Source organism: Saprolegnia diclina, assembly GCF_000281045.1.
Source record: "Saprolegnia diclina VS20 unplaced genomic scaffold supercont1.20, whole genome shotgun sequence".
NCBI classification, from domain to species: domain Eukaryota; phylum Oomycota; class Saprolegniomycetes; order Saprolegniales; family Saprolegniaceae; genus Saprolegnia; species Saprolegnia diclina.
In genome coordinates this window covers 610,027-629,219 of record NW_008246087.1, presented here as the reverse complement: position 1 = coordinate 629,219, position 19,193 = coordinate 610,027, and the positions used below count along the sequence as shown (strand labels likewise).

Sequence of the window (19,193 nt, the reverse complement as noted above, 5' to 3'; positions counted from 1 at the left end):
TCAAGCGGCTTTGGCCGGCGCCTCGGAGCACGAAGCGGACATCCAGCAGCTCCAGGCCGAGCACGAGAAGGCGCTAGCCGCCAAGGGTGCAGAGTTTCGAGACAAGTACGAAGATGCTGTACGCGGCCGCCGTGTGGTTTGCCCAGCTTGCAGCGACGTCGATGAATGGAGTCAGTGGACCGTCTTTGATGGGCCGCTTCTCGAAGACACCGACTTTGACAGCGACATGGAGGTGGTTCTGGGTGAGCCACCGGCACCGCCAGACCTGGTCGCAGCCGCAGAGCTCGAAGCAGAACGCAAGGCTTACGAGGCGCTCAAAGCGCAAGCCGACGATGCAGCTGCCCGCGCCGCATCGAACGAGCTGCGCCTCGAGAACAAGATCTTGAAGCTCATGACGACCATCAACGATCTCTCGGCCGGTGTCAACGCGCTCTCGTCCGACAAGTCGGAGCTCGCAGCGGCCAAGGCGAAGCTCCAGGAGGAGACGACAAACCTCCTGGCGCGCGTAGCCGCCTTGGAAACGGCGCTGCAGACGCAGGAGACGGACGCCAAGTCCGACATGCAGGCGCTCGAGACGCGGGCGGTCACGGCCGAAGCCGCTCAAGAATCCAACGCGACGACGATCCGGGAGCTGCAAACCACAATCGAAGGACTCTCGACGAGCGCCCTCTTCAAGCGTACGCAAGAGCTCTCGAAACAAATCCGGGACCTCGAGACACAGCTGCACCGACTTGGGTTCTACTAGCGATGACTAACTCGCTCAACATTGCATATTTCATTGATTCTCGTCCCACAACAAGATCCGTTTGTCGACGCCCCATTGGCCGCCTCGACCATCGCGCTGACCAATCACACGCCTCTGCTGCGTAGCAAACTCGTCGAGACTATCGCAACAGGAACATCGCAATGGTGACGAGACGGTGTCGACAGCATTAGCAAGATTCCCATCTTTCGAGATATGCAGCCACGTATTGATTGTGGATAGATTAACATCCTACTCGGCCTCGTCGTCCGAGCCGCCGGTCTTGGCCTTCTTGGCCTTCTTCTTCTTGTCCTTCTTCTTCTTCTTGTCCGTCTTCTTGGCTTGGCCATCGTCGTTGGCGTCCTCTTCTTCGTCGTTGCCGCTGAGACTCTCGTCGGAAAAGTCGTCTGAGCCGTCGTCGTCCGACTCGGCGCCCGGGCCAAAGTCCGAGTCTTCTTCCTCTTCTTCGTCGACCTCGCCTTCTTCCGGCCCAAGCGCCTCGTTCATCTCCTCGTAGCCGCGCTTGGCCGGCGCCGTCGCCTGCGTCTCCTTGAGGTTGCGGATCTTGAGCTTCTTGGACGTCAAAAACTGCGAGAGCTCGGGGAACTCGCGCCGGTCAATGGCCGAGAAGAGCGTCTCGTGCGCGAGCTCTTGGCCGACCGCGCGGCAGCTCACGAGCAAATCAAAGTTGCGCGACGCCGACGTGCCCGACTGGCCGGCGTAGCGCTGAAACTCAATGTAGTCGACGTCGTCGTACCGGATGAACGTCGTGGGCTTGTGGATAAACATAAACGACTTTTCGAGCGGGAAGAGGACGCCCGAGTTGGCCTTGACCGCGCACTTGACGGCGCGGTCGCCAGAGTGCGTGACAAACTTGCCGGACGTGTAGACCTTCTTGCCAATGATAAACTTGAAGAGCGTCGCGACGATCTGCGGCAAGGCGCCCGACATGCGCTCGTGGATGTTGCCGTCGTACGCCTTGATCTCGTCTTGGGTCAAGTTGACATCGATATGGACTTCATCGCGCGCGAGCTGGAGCACGAGGTGCGGGTAGCCTTGCTTGCCTTGGCGGATCGGCTCTTCGAGCGAAATGACAAACGCCGTGTTGGTCGAGTTGGGGTACTCGAGGAGGAAGCAGCGGTTGATGTTGCTGTACATGATCTTGTAGTCGTACGTCTTGCCGTGCATGCGCAAGAACGACCCGTAGAGCTCGATCGCGTACCGCCCACGGGGCGTGAGGAACGTGCCCATCGACTCGTCGAGCTCGACGATGCTCTTGCCAGTAATGTTGCTAATGTTGGCGCGCGCGAGCACATCGTCTTTGAACGACTCGGCGCTCATGCCGTCTTCGAGGTCGCCCGGAATGTACAAGCGCATCTCGACCAGCGTCTCTTCGTCGCCCGCGATCGTGTCGTCTTCGTGGAATTGGAGCTCGACTTCGGTCTTGCCCGGCAGCGCGCATTGCGAGATCGACTCGAGCGGCAGATCCATCGCAATGCCATGGTCTTGCACCATAAAGTTGAGGTTGGAGCCCTGGAACTGCATTGTGCCCCAGTTGCCGCCGGCGGCCGCGACTTGCTCTTCCTCGAGGTCGCGCCCGAGAAAGTCCGGCGCGCACTTCTTGAGCACGTCAATGTCGGCCGTCTTGAGGCCGGCGAAGCGCACGGTGCGCCCGCCCTTCTGCGAGACCTTGAGGTGGAACTGCTTGGGGCCCATGGCCGAGTAGAGGAGGCTCACAATATCGTCCTTCAGCACCTTCTTCTGGGACTCGGTCTGCCGGCTGCGCCAGAGGAGCCCGGACGGGTTGACGACGAGGACGCCGCTGCTGTGGCCCCAGAAGACGTTGCTCACCACTTGCTCCTTCTCCATCGCCGCAGATATCGAAAATGGCCTCGTCCAGTGCCTCTGTGAATGCAATTCGGCTTTTTCGGCCTAATTAGGCATTGCAGCTGCGGTCAATTCGGCCCCAACCTCCCGCCAAAACCCAAAACCGCTGGCACGTCAAACTAAACACACGCAACTCTTATTTAACATTGTTGAGCCGTCGACGCAGCCGACGGGCACAGGTAGGCCAGCAGCTCAGCGTCGACCGCCGAGAGTGGTCGAGCGCGCGAGCTACTAGATGCGGTGGCGCGTGGGCGGGATGGAGGGCGAAGCGTCGGAGCGCACTCCGGCCGGTGCCCTTGGAGGAACGCAATGGTGCGCTCAAAGCCGCCTGTGACGGCACCGATCATGGCCCACGATGTGCAGCCTTCGTGTCGATGGACATGGAGATAGCGAACGACCTCGAGGTGGCCTTTGGCTGCTGCGCCGCTCATGGCCAGCGTCGTGCACGGCTTTCCGCGCCCATGCAAGTAGGCGACGACGGCCAAATGTCCGTGAAGCGCAGCGCCGTCGATAGCCGCTTCGGTGCAAGGAACACCAAGTCTCTCGAGACGATCGACGATGGGGAGACAGCCGTACTTGGCTGCAGCGTCGTAGCCCCTGGACGAGCATCGCATGGGACTAGCGATGATGAGAAGGTACTCGAGCACCTCGATGCGTCCACAACGTGCCGCAAAGTCGAGTGTGTTGGACGAGAGTACTACATTTGGTGGCGACTGGAAGCGCAGCCATCGGTGTAAACGCTCGAGGTCCAGCGTGAGGACCAAGAGATGCATGGCGAGCATGGCCGCCGGCGCAGCTTCGCAGAGGAAGAGAGCGCTCGCCGACACGAGATGCTTCTGGCTCACGTCGACATCGCCCTCGAGCTCGAGCTCAAGTTTGCTGGCGTCAGCGATTTGCACCTTTAGCGATGCGAGGGATCGTTCATATCGGGCTGGCAAGAGGTAATACAGCGCGTCGTCGTAGCTGCGGCACGTCGCGATCGCTCGGCACTCGGCCACGAGGTCGTAGAGATCACGAGGGAGCCCGGGCTGGAAGGCCCAGAGCAGCACTACCAAGTCGGGGTTGCAAAGGACGCGTCTCGCTGCCATCGTGGCGAGCTGGCCTCCGTTCTGAGCGCAACAATGAGTCAAGCGTGACCAAGATCGTCTTGGCTGTCTGCAAATAAAGCCTGCGCGATTGTGATTGGTGGTCATTGACGGAAATATCAAAGTTACAGCCAATCCAAAGGTGCCATGCAAAGTAGGGGGCCCTCAAAAAACAAGAACGTCCCCATACAAACATCCAGTGCGATGGTGGAGTCGAGGGTCCATGAAAATCGGGCGCCGGTCAAAACGACGGCAGCCGAGGGTGTGTAATAAAGCCCTGGCCGCATCGGGACGGGACAGACGACTTGCCGCGCCAGGATGACCGACCGGACGTACGAATTCTTGCGCCTTTGCCAAGGCCACGTCCCTCGGGTCGATCCCCCGAAGCCCCGGAAGCAGGTACGATGGCCCACGCGGTGGCGACGACGGCGAACGCTCCCTCTGTAGAAGCCGCTCTCGGCCGCGCAGCAGCAAGCGCAGTTCAATGCGGCGGCTTCGGACGTCTCGAAGGACGTCAACAAAGTATCACAGCGGCTGCAGCAGCTCACGTTGCGTATGTACTGGCGCGCCTAGCGACGTCGACCTCATGCCTACTCGTGCTAGTCGTTCGGCAGACCAACATGTTTAACGACCCGACCAACCAAATCAACGAGCTCACGCAGCTCGTCAAGCAAGACATCAACATCATCCACGCCAAGCTCGACGATCTCCACGTACGTCCATCTCTTGAGAAGGCCATGAAGCGCATGTACGTCCTAGGTCTACCAAGAAAGCCAGCGGGCCGGATACTCCTCCCATCAAGCAGCCAAGCACTCGGATACGATCGTGAGCCAAATGAAGACATCGCTCGTGTCGACCACACAAGGTTTCAAGGACATTCTGCAGGTGCGCTGCTCCTCGCGAGCTCTGTTTGTTGACATGACGCGTAGGTCCGGCAAGAGACGTTGCAGCATCAGCACGAGCGGAAATCTCAATATGGCCGATCCAACCCGAGGTAGACTACAAACATGCACGTGGTATCCTTACATATGCAATGGCAGTCTGCTCGGCAAGCCACTGGCATTTCAGTCCTTGCCGCGTCCGGACGGCGTGGATGCTGGCGAAAGCGAGTCGGCGCCGCTCATCGCCGCCCAGGTACCCTCTCCACTGATCGAACCGTGGCGTCATCGAGTACGTAGAGTCAAGAGTTTGTTGTAAACGAGCAAGGCTACGCTGAGTCCCGTGCCGAGGCCGTGGGCAACATTCAATCGCACATTGTCGAGCTGGGCGAGATCTTTCAGCGGCTCGCCGTCATGATCAGTGAGCAAGGCGACATGGTGCAGCGGTACGCGCAACTTCTCTTTGTTTGAAGGGCTCTACTGAGTCGTGTGTGGTGCTAGGATCGACGACAACGTAGACGAGACCGTCATGAACATCTCGGCGGGCCAGGAGCAACTCGAAAAGTTCTACAATAGCCTCTCCAACAACCGCATGCTCACGATGAAGATCTCGGCGATCCTCTTGATCTTTGTCGTCTTCTTCATGTTCTTCCTCGCCTAGTAGACGCTCGCAACACGACTCGATACTATATAAAAACAAGCGTGTTGTCATTACTACTTGGTCTCATCGCCGGCCACGGGCTTGCCGAGGAGCTGGTCCTTGAGGCCGTTGAGATACTTGCCGGTCGGCGACTTGTTGTCGGTCATGATTGCGCCGACGGCGAGTGCCACCACCGTCGCGCCCTGGGCGAAGATACGAGCGCGCATAAACTTTTGCTGTGTCCGCGAGTCGCCGCCCGAGACAAACGTGCGCAGGCCGCCCGCAAGGACCACCGCCGTCACGGCGCAGCCCACAGGGACGAACGGGTTCTCGGCGAACTTGCGCTTGAACTTCTCGGTGCCCGTCTCCATCATCATCTTGCTGCTGCTGCTTCTTCCTGCCACGAAAATCAAGCTTTGGCCTTCGGAGGAAGACCTAACTGGTGCGCTTTTATGCCCACGCATTCACGCACCTATCGCCGTAAACGGTGCCGATTGCTGCATTATTCATCACTAAATAGTGTGGAAACGCACCTAAATCCATCGCCGACGCGACGAAGTCACTCGCCTGTACCATACAGTCGCCAGATCGCGGCACTTGGTACTTGCTCTATAAATTCGCACTCTCTAAGCCGGCTACGGTCTCCACAATCATCGTTCTTTAACGTGTCCGCTGTGTCGACTTGCCGACTCCTGAGCCGTAGGTGCGCTTATGATACAGGAGGTGCGTCTTCTTTACCTCGGTGTTTGTATGTGAACTGCCACGAACACGAGCACACGAAATCGGTGCAGCGTACCTTACATTCAAATGGTGTTATCAAAGCGTATTTTAATGCCCTCTGTCACCATCTTTTTTTGGCTTCTTGAAATTTTATATACGTATTTGTATGTTATTCTCCTACTTTGGAATAAAAAGAGAGGGGCCGTGCCGAACGCCACGGAAAAAACGAAGATATGTATTCTCAGAGGTTGCGCCACGCGTATTCGAAGGCGGAGGTTTGGAGCGGACGGCCGTGGGTGGCTGAGCTTTAGTAGTCAATTGGTGCTTTTTGCAAACGACTTTGTCACGATGAACCGTCTTAGCGTGGCTCTCCTGAAGCGCTCGAACCGCGCCTACAGCTCTCTGACGCTGACGACGCAGTGGGAGCCGCTCCGCGCCAAGCTCGCGGACCCGCGCGCCCGTGCGTCGCTCGACTCGCTCAAGCAGGCGCATGCGGCCATCATGGCCGAGGCTCGTGAGTTTGCCGGCGAGCCGGAGAAGATCAACTTCGCACATTACAAGGCCTTGATCAAGAACAAGGACCTCGTCGAGGCGCTTGAGGAGAACTACGCCAGCATTGTCTTCCCCGACATCAAGCCTGTTGACTGCTACACGGCCGGCAGCTCGCTCGAGGCCGACTTGAAGCCGACGTACGAGCGCCTCGACGCCGAGATTGTCGACTCGGTCGAGCGCATTGAGGAGCTCAAGGAACTCATTGCGTTGATGGAAGAGACGCGCACGACCAAGGCCACGACGATCGATGAGGTCGCCGCCATGCACCCGGAGATCGTGGACGAAATCGATGAAGAAATCGCCAACTACGACTGGGAGAAGGACGTCCCGCAGTAAGCGGCCGCGCGACTACATCGTGTACATCGGGCGACTTTCTTCGTCCGTGCGACGTGGCGTCGACCCCGTTGTTGTCCGTGTGAAAGCATAATACATCGTCCATCATTATAAGACATAGAGAATGTGTACCCGTTGCACGTCTTCGGCCCACGAGCCCATTGCGCCGAGGGCCTCGCCAGGTACCGGTAGCCATAGTGCGACACCACGATCCGCGCGCGGTGATGCAAGCGACGAGCGCACGGTCGACAGAGTCTATGTCGAATAAACTTATTCCAACCTACTCATCGCGAACGCGGTAGGCCTCAGGCACGCGGAAGAGCTTCTTGGGCTTGTTCGTGAGCGCTTGGTCGACGCACTGGTTGTAGGCCTGGAGCTGCGCCGCGCAGATGGCCATGGCCTTCGTCCCGGCATCGGGGTCGCTCACGCCTTCGGGTTGCTTGCCATGCGAGTGGAGGCAGGTGAAGAAGGGCTCGGCCACGGCCTTGCAGGCCTTCGGCGCACGCGGGAAGAAGGGGCTGACGCGCAGCGGGGTCTCGGACGGCGATGCCATGGTGGCGTCTTGTTCACTGAAGTTCACGTCAAGATATTCATAGGAATTCTCATCTTTTTGTCCAATCTGCATCCGGCTGGTAGCACGCGCCAAGGCCATTGGCCAAAATGTGGCGCCAGTCTTTGCAGCCAAACTTGTTGGTCGCCAGAGTCCGAAATGTTCTTCCGTCCCGGCGCGACCCTGCGCGTGAACCGCGCGATGCAGCGCGCGCTCGACCGCGGCTCGTCGCGCTCGACTGCGAACGCGATCCGGAGGATTCACAACCAGAAAGTAGTCTTAGAGTCGGTACGTCGTCTCTTATTGCTACCACCGAAACTTCTCGGCTCATGCGCCGTCGCAGCTTGTCCGCCCTGCGCTGGTTGCCGCGACGCCGATGCTCGTCGAGGCCGCGGGCTACATGGTCGATGTTCGCAGCATGTTTACGAGCTTTGAAGAGGACGACGATGGAACGTAAGTCGACTCTCTGCACGATTCGCAGGACGCACGCGACAGTGCCTCCTACGACATCTTCGCCTACTCATTCTCGCCCATAGCTAATATTTGACCAGATAACGGCCGGCGCGCCCGCGCCCTGCGCCTTCATCATTGCTCCTCCGAGGTCCGAGAAGGTCGCGGTAGGAATTATCAATAGAGATAATGCACCCACTGTACTCGCTCGAAGTTTTGCTGTGTCATTTTCATTTCCCGCTCACCGAGTAGCCAAACGCGCGGATCGTTGTGCACAGAAAAGCGACCCATGGCTCCGTCTCGCTGATCAAGCGGATACGATCGTAGTGAGCGTGCTTGCTTGAGAATAAGTTATTATTTGTGCCTAAATAGTCGAGCCTCACTCGCAGCGGCCGTAGCAAATGGCGGGCGCGGGGTAGTAGTCCTCGGGCGGTGTGGTCGAGACGTACCAGCCCCATTCGGGCGACCCAATGCCGCCCATGTCGTCGCCTTGGTCGGCTGTCACTGCATGCTCCAGCGGCGACAGCGACATGTAGCCGGGCGACTTGGGGCACTCGGGCAAGTCATCTTCCATCGTGTTGCGCCGCCGGTGGTGGCGAAGTTCGCTGTAGTCACTGAAGTCGAACGTGCTGTCCTGCTCGGTGGCTTTATCGGACGGCGACACGGTGCGCTTGGCCGGGAAGAGCTCGGCGCTGGGCGCCACGTGGAGCAGACGGACAGGCTCCTTGGCTTGCATGGCCAAGTAGGCTGCCATCGAGAAGGCGGTGGCGGCGGCGCAGGTGGCAGCGGCCATGACAGGGTGGTCGCGGAGCCATCGGACACCCCCCGAGATCTCGGTGGGCGTAGGAAAGAAGCTGGACGAGCCGGGCGCGATGGGACTGAGCTTGAACGGATCCATCCCAAAGTTCAAATTGGAAAGTGCAAAAACGCTCCAAATGCGGTTGTCCCGCCGTCAAACGGCCAAGGAATATTGATTTTGACAGGAAACCGTCGCAAAACCTGCGAAACTCGATTGGATTATACCGTAAAGTCGCTTCCCATTCGCTCTCGTGGCCGTTCAGAAAGGCCAAGTGCAATCTGATTGCCGCCGTCGAGCTTGTCGAGACGGATGACGCAACCATACTAAAACCAAGAGAAGCCCCTCCAGTGGGATACGTGTCAGCACCAACCGCAAGCTGCGTAGACAGCTGGGTGTTTCGTCAACACACGGGTGAAGGGCGGTGTCGATTTCTAGCCACTCGACGACTGACGAAAGGCAGGCAATGGCTTCGCACAAACAGGCCGCACCCACTGCAAGCGTGCCCGAACATGTCCCCTTGACGTCCGACAAGGTCGTGGTTGTACGTGTAATGGGCTTTCTGAAGCGTGCGGTACGCAAGTCGCAGCGCACTCGGCAATTAGAGTCGTGCCGAGAGGCAGCGAAGGAGCGCCATTTGGGAAACACCGTATGCGAGTCTCGACACTCAGGAACGTGCTTGGAAATTGCTCCTTGAGGGCGTCGATTTCCCTTATGTTTGGCGCCTTGGACAGCACGATGAGCAGGGCGAGAATCTGGAGCAGCTTCTGGAGCTTCTGGCGCTTCTAGAGCTCCTGGACGTGGCTTCCAGTGGTTTATCAAGGTTCACGGTATCCGTACTGCATGAAGTTATGCAATGCACGTTGCGTCGAACAAAGCGCATGTGAGCTCCAGTTGGACACAAATCTAGAATGAGGGCTCCAGATTGGGCTGCTGCCCCGAGCTCTGCCCCCGTCTTCGCGTCGCCAGAAGTAGGGCTGGGGTATCCAATGGGGTTGGTCTCAACGAACGAACGCGGAGCTCGTTTGCCAGGTCAATACACTGTACTACGAGTTCAAACTTGCAGAGTGTCGAGGTCATAGACGCACTATTTGCCGCCGAACTAGCATGGCTCATGGCTGCATGGGAACTGCCGTGCTATTTCGGCAAAATATACGAGTCGCTGCTCGGAGCTGGAGCCGCGACCGGCCTTGCATACAGTAGTACGACGAAGAAGTGTACAACAACACACCCTGCAGTATTGTAGGGATGCCTCGCCGCCTTGCGATCGATCATGTTATTGCTAGCGTAGTGCCTGCTGGCGTATTAGTAGTGACGAGTAGAACAATCGCTCATATTGTCGCACAGAAAGGCGAACAAGTACTGGCAGCTGCGTGCCTATCAATATCCTCAACAGGGACACCGACAGCACCGACCAACGTCTTGACGAGTTCACAGTCACCTCGTCCCCGAGGCAAGGGTCAATGCAAAAAGAACTTTCTCGAGGCGTATTGTTGGAGGTATGCAGTTTAGAAGTCAATACCAAGGGCACAACTATTTAATGCCTTTGCTATTTTTTAGTACGCCCTGGTTATTTTACGTCTTTGTTCATGCTCTGCGTCGTGTTCTCTGTGGACAACGTTCCTGCGTTTGAGACTTCGTGCAGGGGATCTCAGGACTCCTACGATCGACATTCTGCTCTGTCGGCGTTTGTTGCTGATTCGGCTGGTGACGAGAGTGGTGTCGTTGGTGATTCGATACGACCAGCCTCTCTCGCGTGCAGCCATTCTTGTCGCTCTTTGATGTTGAGTTATGCGTCGAGGACCAATAGCTTGCCTTGGATCTTTGCGACGCTAGCCAATCGTTTGCCGCATTTGCCCTCCACGTCCAAGCCCGCTGCACTGGCCTTGGGGCCGTCAGAAGGAAAACTTTTGACGGCAGTCTTCGCAACACCCTTGACAAAAAGTCGTTGACCGACTTCATGCGCACGAAGTTTACCCGCCAATGGCGTAGCGTGGAACAGTCTCCCAACCGCGTCAAGGCAGCCCTCGACATGCACACCATTCGTAATTTCGTGGTAGCGAGGCTACCGTCGGGACTAGCCTCCATGCAGAGCATCCCAACCACTCACATTCCTGAATTTGCCTTCGGACGAGCACGAGCAAAACACCTCACAACTATTATACTCACTGCGGATGTGGTGTATGGCCATCCGTTGTGGCGCAGGGCGGTCACTAACGGGGAGTGCGCACATTGCTTGGATGCTCAATAGCGCTGGCGACGGGGTTGATCGAGAACGCCACCAACCTAGCAGTTCTACGTCGAAACCCACTTGAGTTCGCCATGCACGCGTAGCTTGAAACATTGCAACATAGGTCTATATATATCCGGATCCGGATACTATGTGAATGGAAGCTCTTGACAGCAGATCTTGCCAACGCGGACCATCCCGCTTCGAGTCAACCATTCACCACCATGACTGAAATTAAAGCGAATTAGACTTCTTCAGTACGAAACTGGTGTGGCATTCGATATATGTTCATAGTGGCCACCGCTGGAAGGGCCCAACAAATCTCTACTGAATCGACCGACATGCGTTGGTTGTTGTTGAAGTGGGTCTTCTATTAAAATAGATACGTAAATCTACGCTAAATAAAATTGTCGGACTTTCTTCGTTGTGTAGGCGCTGGTGATGATCTTGATCTAGGCCGGCGGAGGCAGGAGCGCGATCCGCGGGACAAGGTGCTGACGCGGCCACTCGTGTTGAGCGAGGAGCCGGAGAAGGCGACGTAGAGCCATCTGCCCTGGGTTTTGAACGAGGCTGTGGTGCAAGTGCATTTGAGCGACACGCGCCGCTAGACATGGTACCGACATGCGTTGGTACCATGTCTGATAATATGTGCAAAATTGTGCCGTTTCCAAGAAGTGGAAGAGGTTTTCCGCGCAAGGCCGAGCGTTCTAGAAGACCAAGATATGGAAGCACGCACACGTCCAGGCGCAGAGCAAGCGGCTCGAGCCATCCACGAATTTGTAGTATCAGTCAAAAGCTAACCCGCGCCTCGCCCACCTCTGGCATGGCGGACACCAACACGGTTGTTGCCCCCAAGTAGCTCGGTCTTGATTGAGGAAACACTCATTGCACTATTTAAAACATACGGGACAATCCACCAAGAATCAAACCCCGCCTTGCTTGGCGCAACACTCGTGCGCAAGTTTACGTATGGCGACTAACGTTATGCGTGGAAAAAATGCTCGTACAGCAGCTGCAGACAAGCGAGCTGTACCTCGATACACGCTCACAACGCGGTCCGCACCGAGAGCAGGTACGTGAGGTACGTGTATGCTCAGCATTTGGCTCCGAGTCGCAAGTCATTTCTTGGTGCCTTCTCCAGTGGGGATGGTTTCAGTGCGTTAGGAGTTGAACGTGGTTATGTTCTTCAGCTGAAAAGGTCATTTCGTTTCGTTGCACAGTCCCTTTGTTGTTGGGGCGAGACGCAACGAACGATTGATTGGTAGCACGTTCAAATCCCAATCTCGCGTTATTTTGGTTGTGCGTGTCTTCCTCACGCATCAAGCGTATCTTCCTCACGCATCACGTCAGCTTCAATCCTGACGCCAGCTCATGTTCCACCTCTCAAATGGCGCACTTCAGAAACGTACCACACTCGAGCTCGGCGACTCCGCCAACGGGCCTACGAGCTCCAGCGCGCCTTCATAACTAGTCGGGCGCCTGGTCATGTTTTGTGCCACATTTCACATTCTAATTTGCGCTTTGTGGTCCTTCCCAGCTTTTTTTGTCGCGGTCCCTCGACGCGCTCACGTAAACAACGTGGAAAGTGTTTGCTGGTTTCAGTATTCATGTCGCATGCCGTCCTCACACGCAATCGCTCGGATTGGATAAAATACAACAGCAGCCAAGTACTCTCACAGGGCGTTGTCGGCCTGCATACGCGCTGATTGGCTGTTTTGACATGACGTTGGCCAATTAAAAGCATGTGCTGCGTCCAGATCTATCGCCAGCCCCACTTTACAATTTCAGCTCCAATGGTCGGCAAGCGACCGCTCGTGCCAGCGACGGCCAAGTACGCGAGCAGCATGGGCCTCACCAAGGCCGCGGCGCCGCTCGACAAGATCAGCGCGCGCAAGGTCGTGCGCCGGGCGCAGAGCAAAGTCAACCAGCGCCGGTACCGCGCCGAGCAGCGCCAAGCGTTCGACGCGCTCGAAGGCGAGGTGCAGGAACTCACAAACCAAGTCGCTCGGTACGAAGGCCAGGTCGAGGCGCTGCGCTCGGCCGTGCGCCTCCGTGAGCCCGAGCTCAAGACGGCGCTCGAGTATTTCAACATGTTTCGCGACGGCTTTCAAGTCGATGCGCCCAACGTGGCGCAGGTCCAGCGGGCCTTTCTCTCGGGCGTTATGGACCCGAACCTCGTGTTTATGGGTCAGGTACACACGCTTGACGCCATACGACTTTGTGCTTATGAAAATATGGCTGTGTAGGATGGTATTGACAAGCTCTTTGCGCAGTGGACCTTGTACCACACGCTCTTCCACTCGTTCACGATGGAGTGCCCGTCCTTGGAGATCGTCCACCTCGACGCTCTCACGACGATGGTGCGTGCGCCAGCGGTGCTCCATTTGCGCCTCTCGCGCCGCTCGATCGAGACCTTGTACCCACACGTCCTGCGCTCGGAAGCGCTTGTGCAGCGCATGGTGGGCCGCGTCCTGCGCATGCCGGTGCTCTGCCAATTCCACTTTGACGGCCGCGGCGTCGTGACGCGCTTCGATACGTTTGCCGACATTGTCGTTGGCATGAGAGACATGCTGGAGAGCTTTGAAGACACGCTCACGGTGCTCGACGGCGTCCGAATCACGGCCGAGGCCGAGCTGCAAGCACCGAGCGCTGCATAGCGATTGCTCGTAGGACGTGATAATGTTATTTGCTCTCCACACTGGTTTATGTACGAGAGCGTGTTGATGGAATGTAGCCCAGTGTCCAGCTCAGCAATAGTAAAAACATTTTTTTATGTTATGTTGACGTGTTAGACACGGCTTGTGAACACCCAATAGACACCTTGTAGACATGCGATTGGTGGAACAGACATCATCAATGCTTTGTTCTGAACTTGCAGTGCCATTTGCGTGGCATGGACACGCAAAACCGGAGCTTCACCTGACTTCCTCGCTCATGCACTTGGTAATCTGAAGCGGGTCGTCGTTGTTCTCTGCAGCAGCTCCCGATGGAAGCGACGTTTCTGTCTAGAGTCACGTCCAGATCGCGCAGATCTCACACACCTCACGCAGCTGGCACCCACGACTTCTCTGCCGTTCGATGGGAATCGACCAAGTCCGGCACAAGAAAGATACAGTGCTATTCATACTTCCACCACAGGTCTCGACCGAGCCTATTCGATTACTAGATGAGCTGCGTCCGAGGTACTAGTAACGTTAGTAGCTTGGTCTTTTCATAGTTACCACTGTCCAGCAACATCCAGCTGCGTCGCAAGGCTATCAAAGCTATCGCAAGGGCTGATCGGTGCGCTGCAATCGTGAATGGATTGAACTCGATGGGCGCTGGACAGACAGAAGAAGTGGTCGGTGCTGCTCCGTTGACACAAATGACCATACTACCTCGCTCTTCAACGCCTCATTCCAGTAGCGTTTCAGATCTCAGGACGAGCACAGGACGCAGGAAGGCCGGTGTCGTCACGCTAAATTGCTTTGCAACGTCCGGCACGACGGTCCTATCCCCATCCTCCAGTTGACGGCTTCGGACGACGCTCCTCGAAAGCTTCCGTCGACGACTTTGCCATCGCAGCCGTGCCCAGAGAGCGAGATAGCAGCACGCCGAGACTAATTCTAACACAAGAGAAAGCCACGCCGAGCGATGATCACTTTTCTTGGTGATCCACCCGCTTGCACCGAGTCACGTAAGTTTGACACACCTTGCGTCGCAACTTGTCTGCCATCTGCCGCGGCTGTGTGAGGGAGGGCCGTGCTATCGAGCAGCTGCATTCGAGTTCTTTAAAAATGCTCGATTCGTCGGTCGCTACGAGATTGTTGCGCTTGCCTGCCAAGCATTGTGCAAGGCACGCGTTGCCTCGTTGCTTCCAATACAGCACCTACGGCTTCGTGACGACATTTACAAAGTTGGCACCAAGGCACCAATGCCATTGCTTTGTATTGCTTTCAAGCATTTGCGACACGCGGCTATTTATGGAATGTCTAATGTTTGGCCGGTGACGTCAAAATACGAATCGGTCGACCTCGGCGCCGCTGGGATCGGTGTTACCCACCACGTTCAGAATTGAATTCGCCATGACGACGACAGGCGAAGACGAAGCAGCCAAGGCGAAGCGCCTCGCGCGCTGCCGCGTCAACCAGAAGCGGTACCGCGTCAACAAGAAGCAGTCGCACGCCAAGCTCGAGAAGGAGGTGCCAGAGCTCGCCAAGAAGGTCGCCCGCCTCGAAGGCCAGCTCGACGTGCTCCGCGCCGCCGTGCGTCTGAGCCAGCCCGAGGTGCACGTCGCGGCCGAGTACTTTCGCATCTTCCGCTACAGCCAGTCGCGCAACGCGCAGCAACAGTTTGAGTTTCTGAACGCGACCATGGACGCAGGCGTCAACTTTATGGGGCAGGTACGATCTTGGAGTCGCTTGTACTATCATAGTAGTTGACGCTCCCATAGATTGGCATCCAAAAGCTCCTCGACCAGTGGACGCTGTACCACACGCTCTTTCACTCGTTTGAAATGACGTGTACGCAAATGACAACGATGACGCTCGAGCACAACCGCGTCGTGCGGGCGCCCGCCAACATGGATCTGCGCATCTCGCGGACGACGCTCCAGGCGCTATACCCGCACGTGCTCAGCAACGAGCGGCTTGTGCAAAAGCTCATTGGTCAAGTGCTGCGCATGTCGGTGCTGATCCTCTTGCATTATGACGAAGACGGCCGCGTCATCATTTTCGACACGGCCGCCGACATGACTGTGGGCTGGGCCAACCTTCTCGAGAGCGTCGAAGACACGCTTGTTGTGCTGGACGGCGCCCGCATCAAGCACAACGCCGAGCTCCAAGTCGAAAAGACCATCACGAGCAGCTAATAATGCATTCATATAATGCATCCATACGTGCTCATATATCTATGTTTCTTCTTTGTGCGGCAAGAACTTTGCTCGACAGGGATGACAGCCATGTCAAGGACCATAATCTTGATCCCCAGTCCAAATCATCGAACGGCACGGAGAGAAATAGGTGGCAGCTCCAACCATTCGTACGGTCCCATCATCGTAATATGAAGCACCCTCAAAGATCACGCGGTCCAGAACTTCAGCAGTAGCTATCTGGCGTGCCTAAAAAGCTGTGTGCAAGGGCCTTTCGGCAGCTGCGGACCCCGGCGAAACGTTTTCGAGGCCACTTGTACCGTTTAGCGACAGGCACGGCCAACGCAGCTGCACGAGAGATGCTACCGCTGCAACTGCACGCATGCTTTGTGGATTGATTCATGTGCTTCGAGGTGTACCGGTACTTCGGGCGGCAAATGCGAACGGGGTGGCACATGTAGTTTCCAAATCGCTGCACGAGGATTGGTCGATTTCAAGCTGTGTGGCCGTGAAGTTGGCCAATCAGCAGCGGGTAAATTACGCAAGATATGCAAACTTGATGTTTGTATGCACTGTGATGCCACGTTGCTTTGCATAATACAATTCTGGAACGACGAACGCGGACTTGACACATGCTCTTCTTCTCTGTTCAGTTGAGGCCAGAGGAACGAGACACAAGCCAAGGCGTTGTTGGCGGCGTACAGTGACGATGCGCGGTCACACTTCCTCCCAATAACGTGCGCAAAATCATGCGAGAGGACTGTTTCGACGCTTTTCGTTTCGCCGAAAACGCAGCGCGTGGGCACGCACGGACGCGGTGTGACGCACGTGCGTTCATTGCCTCGTTCTCGTCGCAGTGCCCTGCGGTCTCGGTCTTATTTTATTTTTTCAGTGCCAAGGGCGACAAAAATATTGATGTTGCTGCGGTAGCCACGAAGTTGGCGTCGGAACCATTCCTTTCACGTGGAACGACAACGATTACCTCTGATCACGTACGGTGTACGACACATCACGGTTTGTACAAATCTGTGACATATAAATATCTTGCAACGGCCCGATATCGAAGGATACCGCGTCGCAATTCTTTGGCGCCGAGCAGCAACGCCGGTTTACGTTATTCGTAGTTTCGAATTTGACCGCTTTTGCACAAACATGCTCCACCGACCCGCGCCATATGTGCCGCAGATCCGCCCGCTCAGCGACGACGTCGTGCTCCGCCGCTCCCAGAGCCGCCTCAACCAGCAGCGGTATCGGGCCCAGAAGCGCCATGCACTGGAAGGTCGCGAACGGGAAGTCGCCGAGCTGCACAACCAAATCGCGCGGTACCAGGGCCAACTCGACATTTTGCGCAGCTCGGTTCGGCTCCACGAACCGGAAGTGCAGGTTGCGAACGAGTATTTTCGCATTTTCCGGCACAGTTCCCAGAAAAGCATGCCGTCGTACGGGCAATATCAATGCGACTTTCTTCGGAGCGTCATGCAGCCTGACATCCGCTTCATGGGCCAGGTACCGAATTTTGCATCTCAGTACATACGACCGACCGTATTTGCGAGTAGATTGGCATTCAAAAGCTCTTTGAGCAGTGGACGCTGTACCACTCGCTCTTTCAGTCGTTTGAGATGGCGTGTCCACGCCTCGAAACCATCAAGCTCGCAGACGCGGCGATCGTGCGGGCCCCCGCCGTCATGCACCTCCGCATCTCCCGTTATACCATCGAGTGCCTCTACCCGCACGTGCTCAGCAACGAGCGCATTGTCCAAAAGCTCGTCGGCCAAGTGCTCCATTTGCCGATATTGATCCACTTTCATTACGACGCGAGCGGTCGTATCGAAGAGCTCGAGACGACTGCCAACATGACGGCCAGCCTCGAAGAGCTGCTTCGCGATGTCAATGACACGCTCCTTGTACTGGACGGGGCTCGCATGAAGGGGAACGCCGAGCTCGTGAGCAGCCCCACTTCTTGCCCATGAGACTTCGACCACCATGTCGCTAAAGCGAGAAAATATAGTGTCCATTGTCATTATATGAGCACCCACAGGCACCGCAACAAAGCTGTGGAAAGGACACATCACAATACAAAAGTTGATCGCGAGTGCCAAGTGAGTATATCTAGTAATTATTTTGCCGACACTGTCTGTCTGGGCTGCCTGCAGAGATTTGCAGTGCCCGAATCGAATGTGAAACGCGGTGGCTTACGCTCCGGACGACAGAGGCACCAGAAAGGTCGTACACCAGAAAATGAATTACAAATAAAGAAGGCTAGCGCACTACTGGAGCAGCGTGAGCTCGCCACTTGAGTTCATCTGCGCGCCGTCCGCCACGGCAAGCGCCTCGTCTGTGCTGCCCAAAAGACTGACGAGCGCTGCCGCGATGTCGGTCGCTGTCTCCATTTGGTCGATCGCGCCGTCGCTTCGAAAATGAAAATGAATCATCGTTGGCACCGAGAGCACTTGGCCCACCAAACGCTGGACGAGCCACTCGTCCTGCAAAATGTGCGGGCAGAGACACTGCAGCGAGTAGCGAGAGAGACGCAGGTGAAGCGTCACCGGCGCGCGCACGAGACGCGTCTCATCGCAGACGAGCACGTCGAGCGCCAATATCTCCATCTCAAACGCCGGAAAGAGGTGGTAGTAGAGCTGCCACTGGGCAAAAAGCTTCTCGAGACTTCTCTAGTTGCCATACTATACCATTTGGAATTGGAAAGTGACAACGCATACCTCGTTCATAATGAGCAAGTCGGAGTGCATGACGCTGCGGAGGAACGCGTCTTGTTGCTGCTTCAAGTCCGGTCGGTGGACCTGGTATCCGAGGCGAAAGTGCGAAAAGTAATCGGCCGCGGTGCGGAGAACACCGTCGTGCGAACACACGGGTGTGCGCAAGACCTCGAGCTGGCCTTCGCAGCGTGCGATGTGCCGCTGGAGCTGCTGGACGTAGTGCTCGAGGTGTTCAAGCTGCTCCCGCTTCTGCGTACGGTACCGCTGCTGACTGAGCTTGGCCTTGGGCTTGCCTTTGCCAACTCGTTGGCGTCCGGGTGTCTGGACCACGGACACTTGCGTCGACGAGGTGACAGTTCGGGCAAACATGGTCTGCGTTGCGGCCTGCGATCCGTTCGTTGCAAATGCAAAGTGACCTTAACGTCACAGAGTTCGTTTCATCGCCCACATGGAGCTGACCACAGAAATCATTTGCGATCAACGTCTCCGGCCTGTGCGTGTCGATCGTTGCCCGGCCCTGGTAACGCGAATTTCCAAGCCTACGGGGTTGGCATCCGTAGCTAGAGATAAACTAACGAGCTTGGTTGTTGTGGCGTTGAGCTGTCAAGCACGCTACATCAAGGAAGGCCTGGCAGTGAACAAGATATATTTTTTGAAACCGTCACGGTAGCGCATATCTCGCTGCGCGAGCCCGACGGAACAGAGTCTTCTCGCAATCGTTCGGACTCGCGGCAAAGTTGGATCAGAGACGCAACATAAACGAGACA

At 56.6% G+C, this 19,193-nt stretch overlaps 12 protein-coding genes across 12 annotated transcripts; 6 read left to right on the top strand and 6 right to left on the bottom strand.

Annotated features, from left to right (window-relative positions):
- Nucleotides 1-947: 947 nt before the first annotated feature.
- SDRG_07213 (hypothetical protein) lies at nucleotides 948-2,671 on the bottom strand. The gene has a single exon (XM_008613033.1). The coding sequence runs from the start codon at nucleotides 2,609-2,611 to the stop codon at nucleotides 995-997; it is 1,617 nt and encodes a 538-aa protein (XP_008611255.1). The 5' UTR covers nucleotides 2,612-2,671; the 3' UTR covers nucleotides 948-994.
- A 71-nt stretch (nucleotides 2,672-2,742) lies between these two features.
- Nucleotides 2,743-3,796, bottom strand: SDRG_07212 (hypothetical protein). The gene has a single exon (XM_008613032.1). The coding sequence runs from the start codon at nucleotides 3,715-3,717 to the stop codon at nucleotides 2,770-2,772; it is 948 nt and encodes a 315-aa protein (XP_008611254.1). The 5' UTR covers nucleotides 3,718-3,796; the 3' UTR covers nucleotides 2,743-2,769.
- A 236-nt stretch (nucleotides 3,797-4,032) lies between these two features.
- SDRG_07211 (hypothetical protein) lies at nucleotides 4,033-5,253 on the top strand (the record flags this gene model as incomplete). The annotated part of the gene is made up of 8 exons (XM_008613031.1): nucleotides 4,033-4,113; nucleotides 4,162-4,267; nucleotides 4,318-4,427; nucleotides 4,474-4,599; nucleotides 4,644-4,708; nucleotides 4,755-4,848; nucleotides 4,893-5,038; nucleotides 5,094-5,253. 8 exons carry the CDS (start codon nucleotides 4,033-4,035, stop codon nucleotides 5,251-5,253), a joined length of 888 nt encoding a protein of 295 aa, XP_008611253.1.
- Nucleotides 5,254-5,272: 19 nt separating this feature from the next.
- Nucleotides 5,273-5,691, bottom strand: SDRG_07210 (hypothetical protein). The gene has a single exon (XM_008613030.1). It carries the CDS (start codon nucleotides 5,607-5,609, stop codon nucleotides 5,307-5,309), a length of 303 nt encoding a protein of 100 aa, XP_008611252.1. The 5' UTR covers nucleotides 5,610-5,691; the 3' UTR covers nucleotides 5,273-5,306.
- A 609-nt stretch (nucleotides 5,692-6,300) lies between these two features.
- On the top strand, nucleotides 6,301-6,840 carry SDRG_07209 (hypothetical protein; the record flags this gene model as incomplete). The annotated part of the gene is made up of 1 exon (XM_008613029.1): nucleotides 6,301-6,840. The coding sequence occupies one exon, from the start codon at nucleotides 6,301-6,303 to the stop codon at nucleotides 6,838-6,840; it is 540 nt and encodes a 179-aa protein (XP_008611251.1).
- Nucleotides 6,841-6,945: 105 nt separating this feature from the next.
- Nucleotides 6,946-7,390, bottom strand: SDRG_07208 (hypothetical protein; the record flags this gene model as incomplete). Its single annotated transcript, XM_008613028.1, has 2 exons — nucleotides 6,946-7,092; nucleotides 7,133-7,390. The coding sequence occupies 2 exons, from the start codon at nucleotides 7,388-7,390 to the stop codon at nucleotides 6,946-6,948; spliced, it is 405 nt and encodes a 134-aa protein (XP_008611250.1).
- A 156-nt stretch (nucleotides 7,391-7,546) lies between these two features.
- SDRG_07207 (hypothetical protein) lies at nucleotides 7,547-8,006 on the top strand (the record flags this gene model as incomplete). Its single annotated transcript, XM_008613027.1, has 3 exons — nucleotides 7,547-7,675; nucleotides 7,731-7,840; nucleotides 7,939-8,006. The coding sequence occupies 3 exons, from the start codon at nucleotides 7,547-7,549 to the stop codon at nucleotides 7,940-7,942; spliced, it is 243 nt and encodes an 80-aa protein (XP_008611249.1). The 3' UTR covers nucleotides 7,943-8,006.
- A 139-nt stretch (nucleotides 8,007-8,145) lies between these two features.
- Nucleotides 8,146-8,767, bottom strand: SDRG_07206 (hypothetical protein). Its single transcript, XM_008613026.1, has one exon. The coding sequence runs from the start codon at nucleotides 8,733-8,735 to the stop codon at nucleotides 8,217-8,219; it is 519 nt and encodes a 172-aa protein (XP_008611248.1). The 5' UTR covers nucleotides 8,736-8,767; the 3' UTR covers nucleotides 8,146-8,216.
- A 3,766-nt stretch (nucleotides 8,768-12,533) lies between these two features.
- SDRG_07205 (hypothetical protein) lies at nucleotides 12,534-13,646 on the top strand. Its single transcript, XM_008613025.1, has 2 exons — nucleotides 12,534-13,055; nucleotides 13,110-13,646. Exons 1-2 carry the CDS (start codon nucleotides 12,606-12,608, stop codon nucleotides 13,518-13,520), a joined length of 861 nt encoding a protein of 286 aa, XP_008611247.1. The 5' UTR covers nucleotides 12,534-12,605; the 3' UTR covers nucleotides 13,521-13,646.
- Nucleotides 13,647-13,757: 111 nt separating this feature from the next.
- Nucleotides 13,758-15,754, top strand: SDRG_07204 (hypothetical protein). Its single transcript, XM_008613024.1, has 2 exons — nucleotides 13,758-15,245; nucleotides 15,296-15,754. The coding sequence occupies exons 1-2, from the start codon at nucleotides 14,928-14,930 to the stop codon at nucleotides 15,710-15,712; spliced, it is 735 nt and encodes a 244-aa protein (XP_008611246.1). The 5' UTR covers nucleotides 13,758-14,927; the 3' UTR covers nucleotides 15,713-15,754.
- A 1,010-nt stretch (nucleotides 15,755-16,764) lies between these two features.
- Nucleotides 16,765-17,747, top strand: SDRG_07203 (hypothetical protein). Its single transcript, XM_008613023.1, has 2 exons — nucleotides 16,765-17,218; nucleotides 17,269-17,747. The coding sequence occupies exons 1-2, from the start codon at nucleotides 16,865-16,867 to the stop codon at nucleotides 17,680-17,682; spliced, it is 768 nt and encodes a 255-aa protein (XP_008611245.1). The 5' UTR covers nucleotides 16,765-16,864; the 3' UTR covers nucleotides 17,683-17,747.
- Nucleotides 17,748-17,966: 219 nt separating this feature from the next.
- Nucleotides 17,967-18,822, bottom strand: SDRG_07202 (hypothetical protein). Its single transcript, XM_008613022.1, has 2 exons — nucleotides 18,430-18,822; nucleotides 17,967-18,381 (listed from the first exon to the last, which is right to left on the bottom strand). Exons 1-2 carry the CDS (start codon nucleotides 18,793-18,795, stop codon nucleotides 17,980-17,982), a joined length of 768 nt encoding a protein of 255 aa, XP_008611244.1. The 5' UTR covers nucleotides 18,796-18,822; the 3' UTR covers nucleotides 17,967-17,979.
- Between the last annotated feature and the right edge of the window lie 371 nt (nucleotides 18,823-19,193).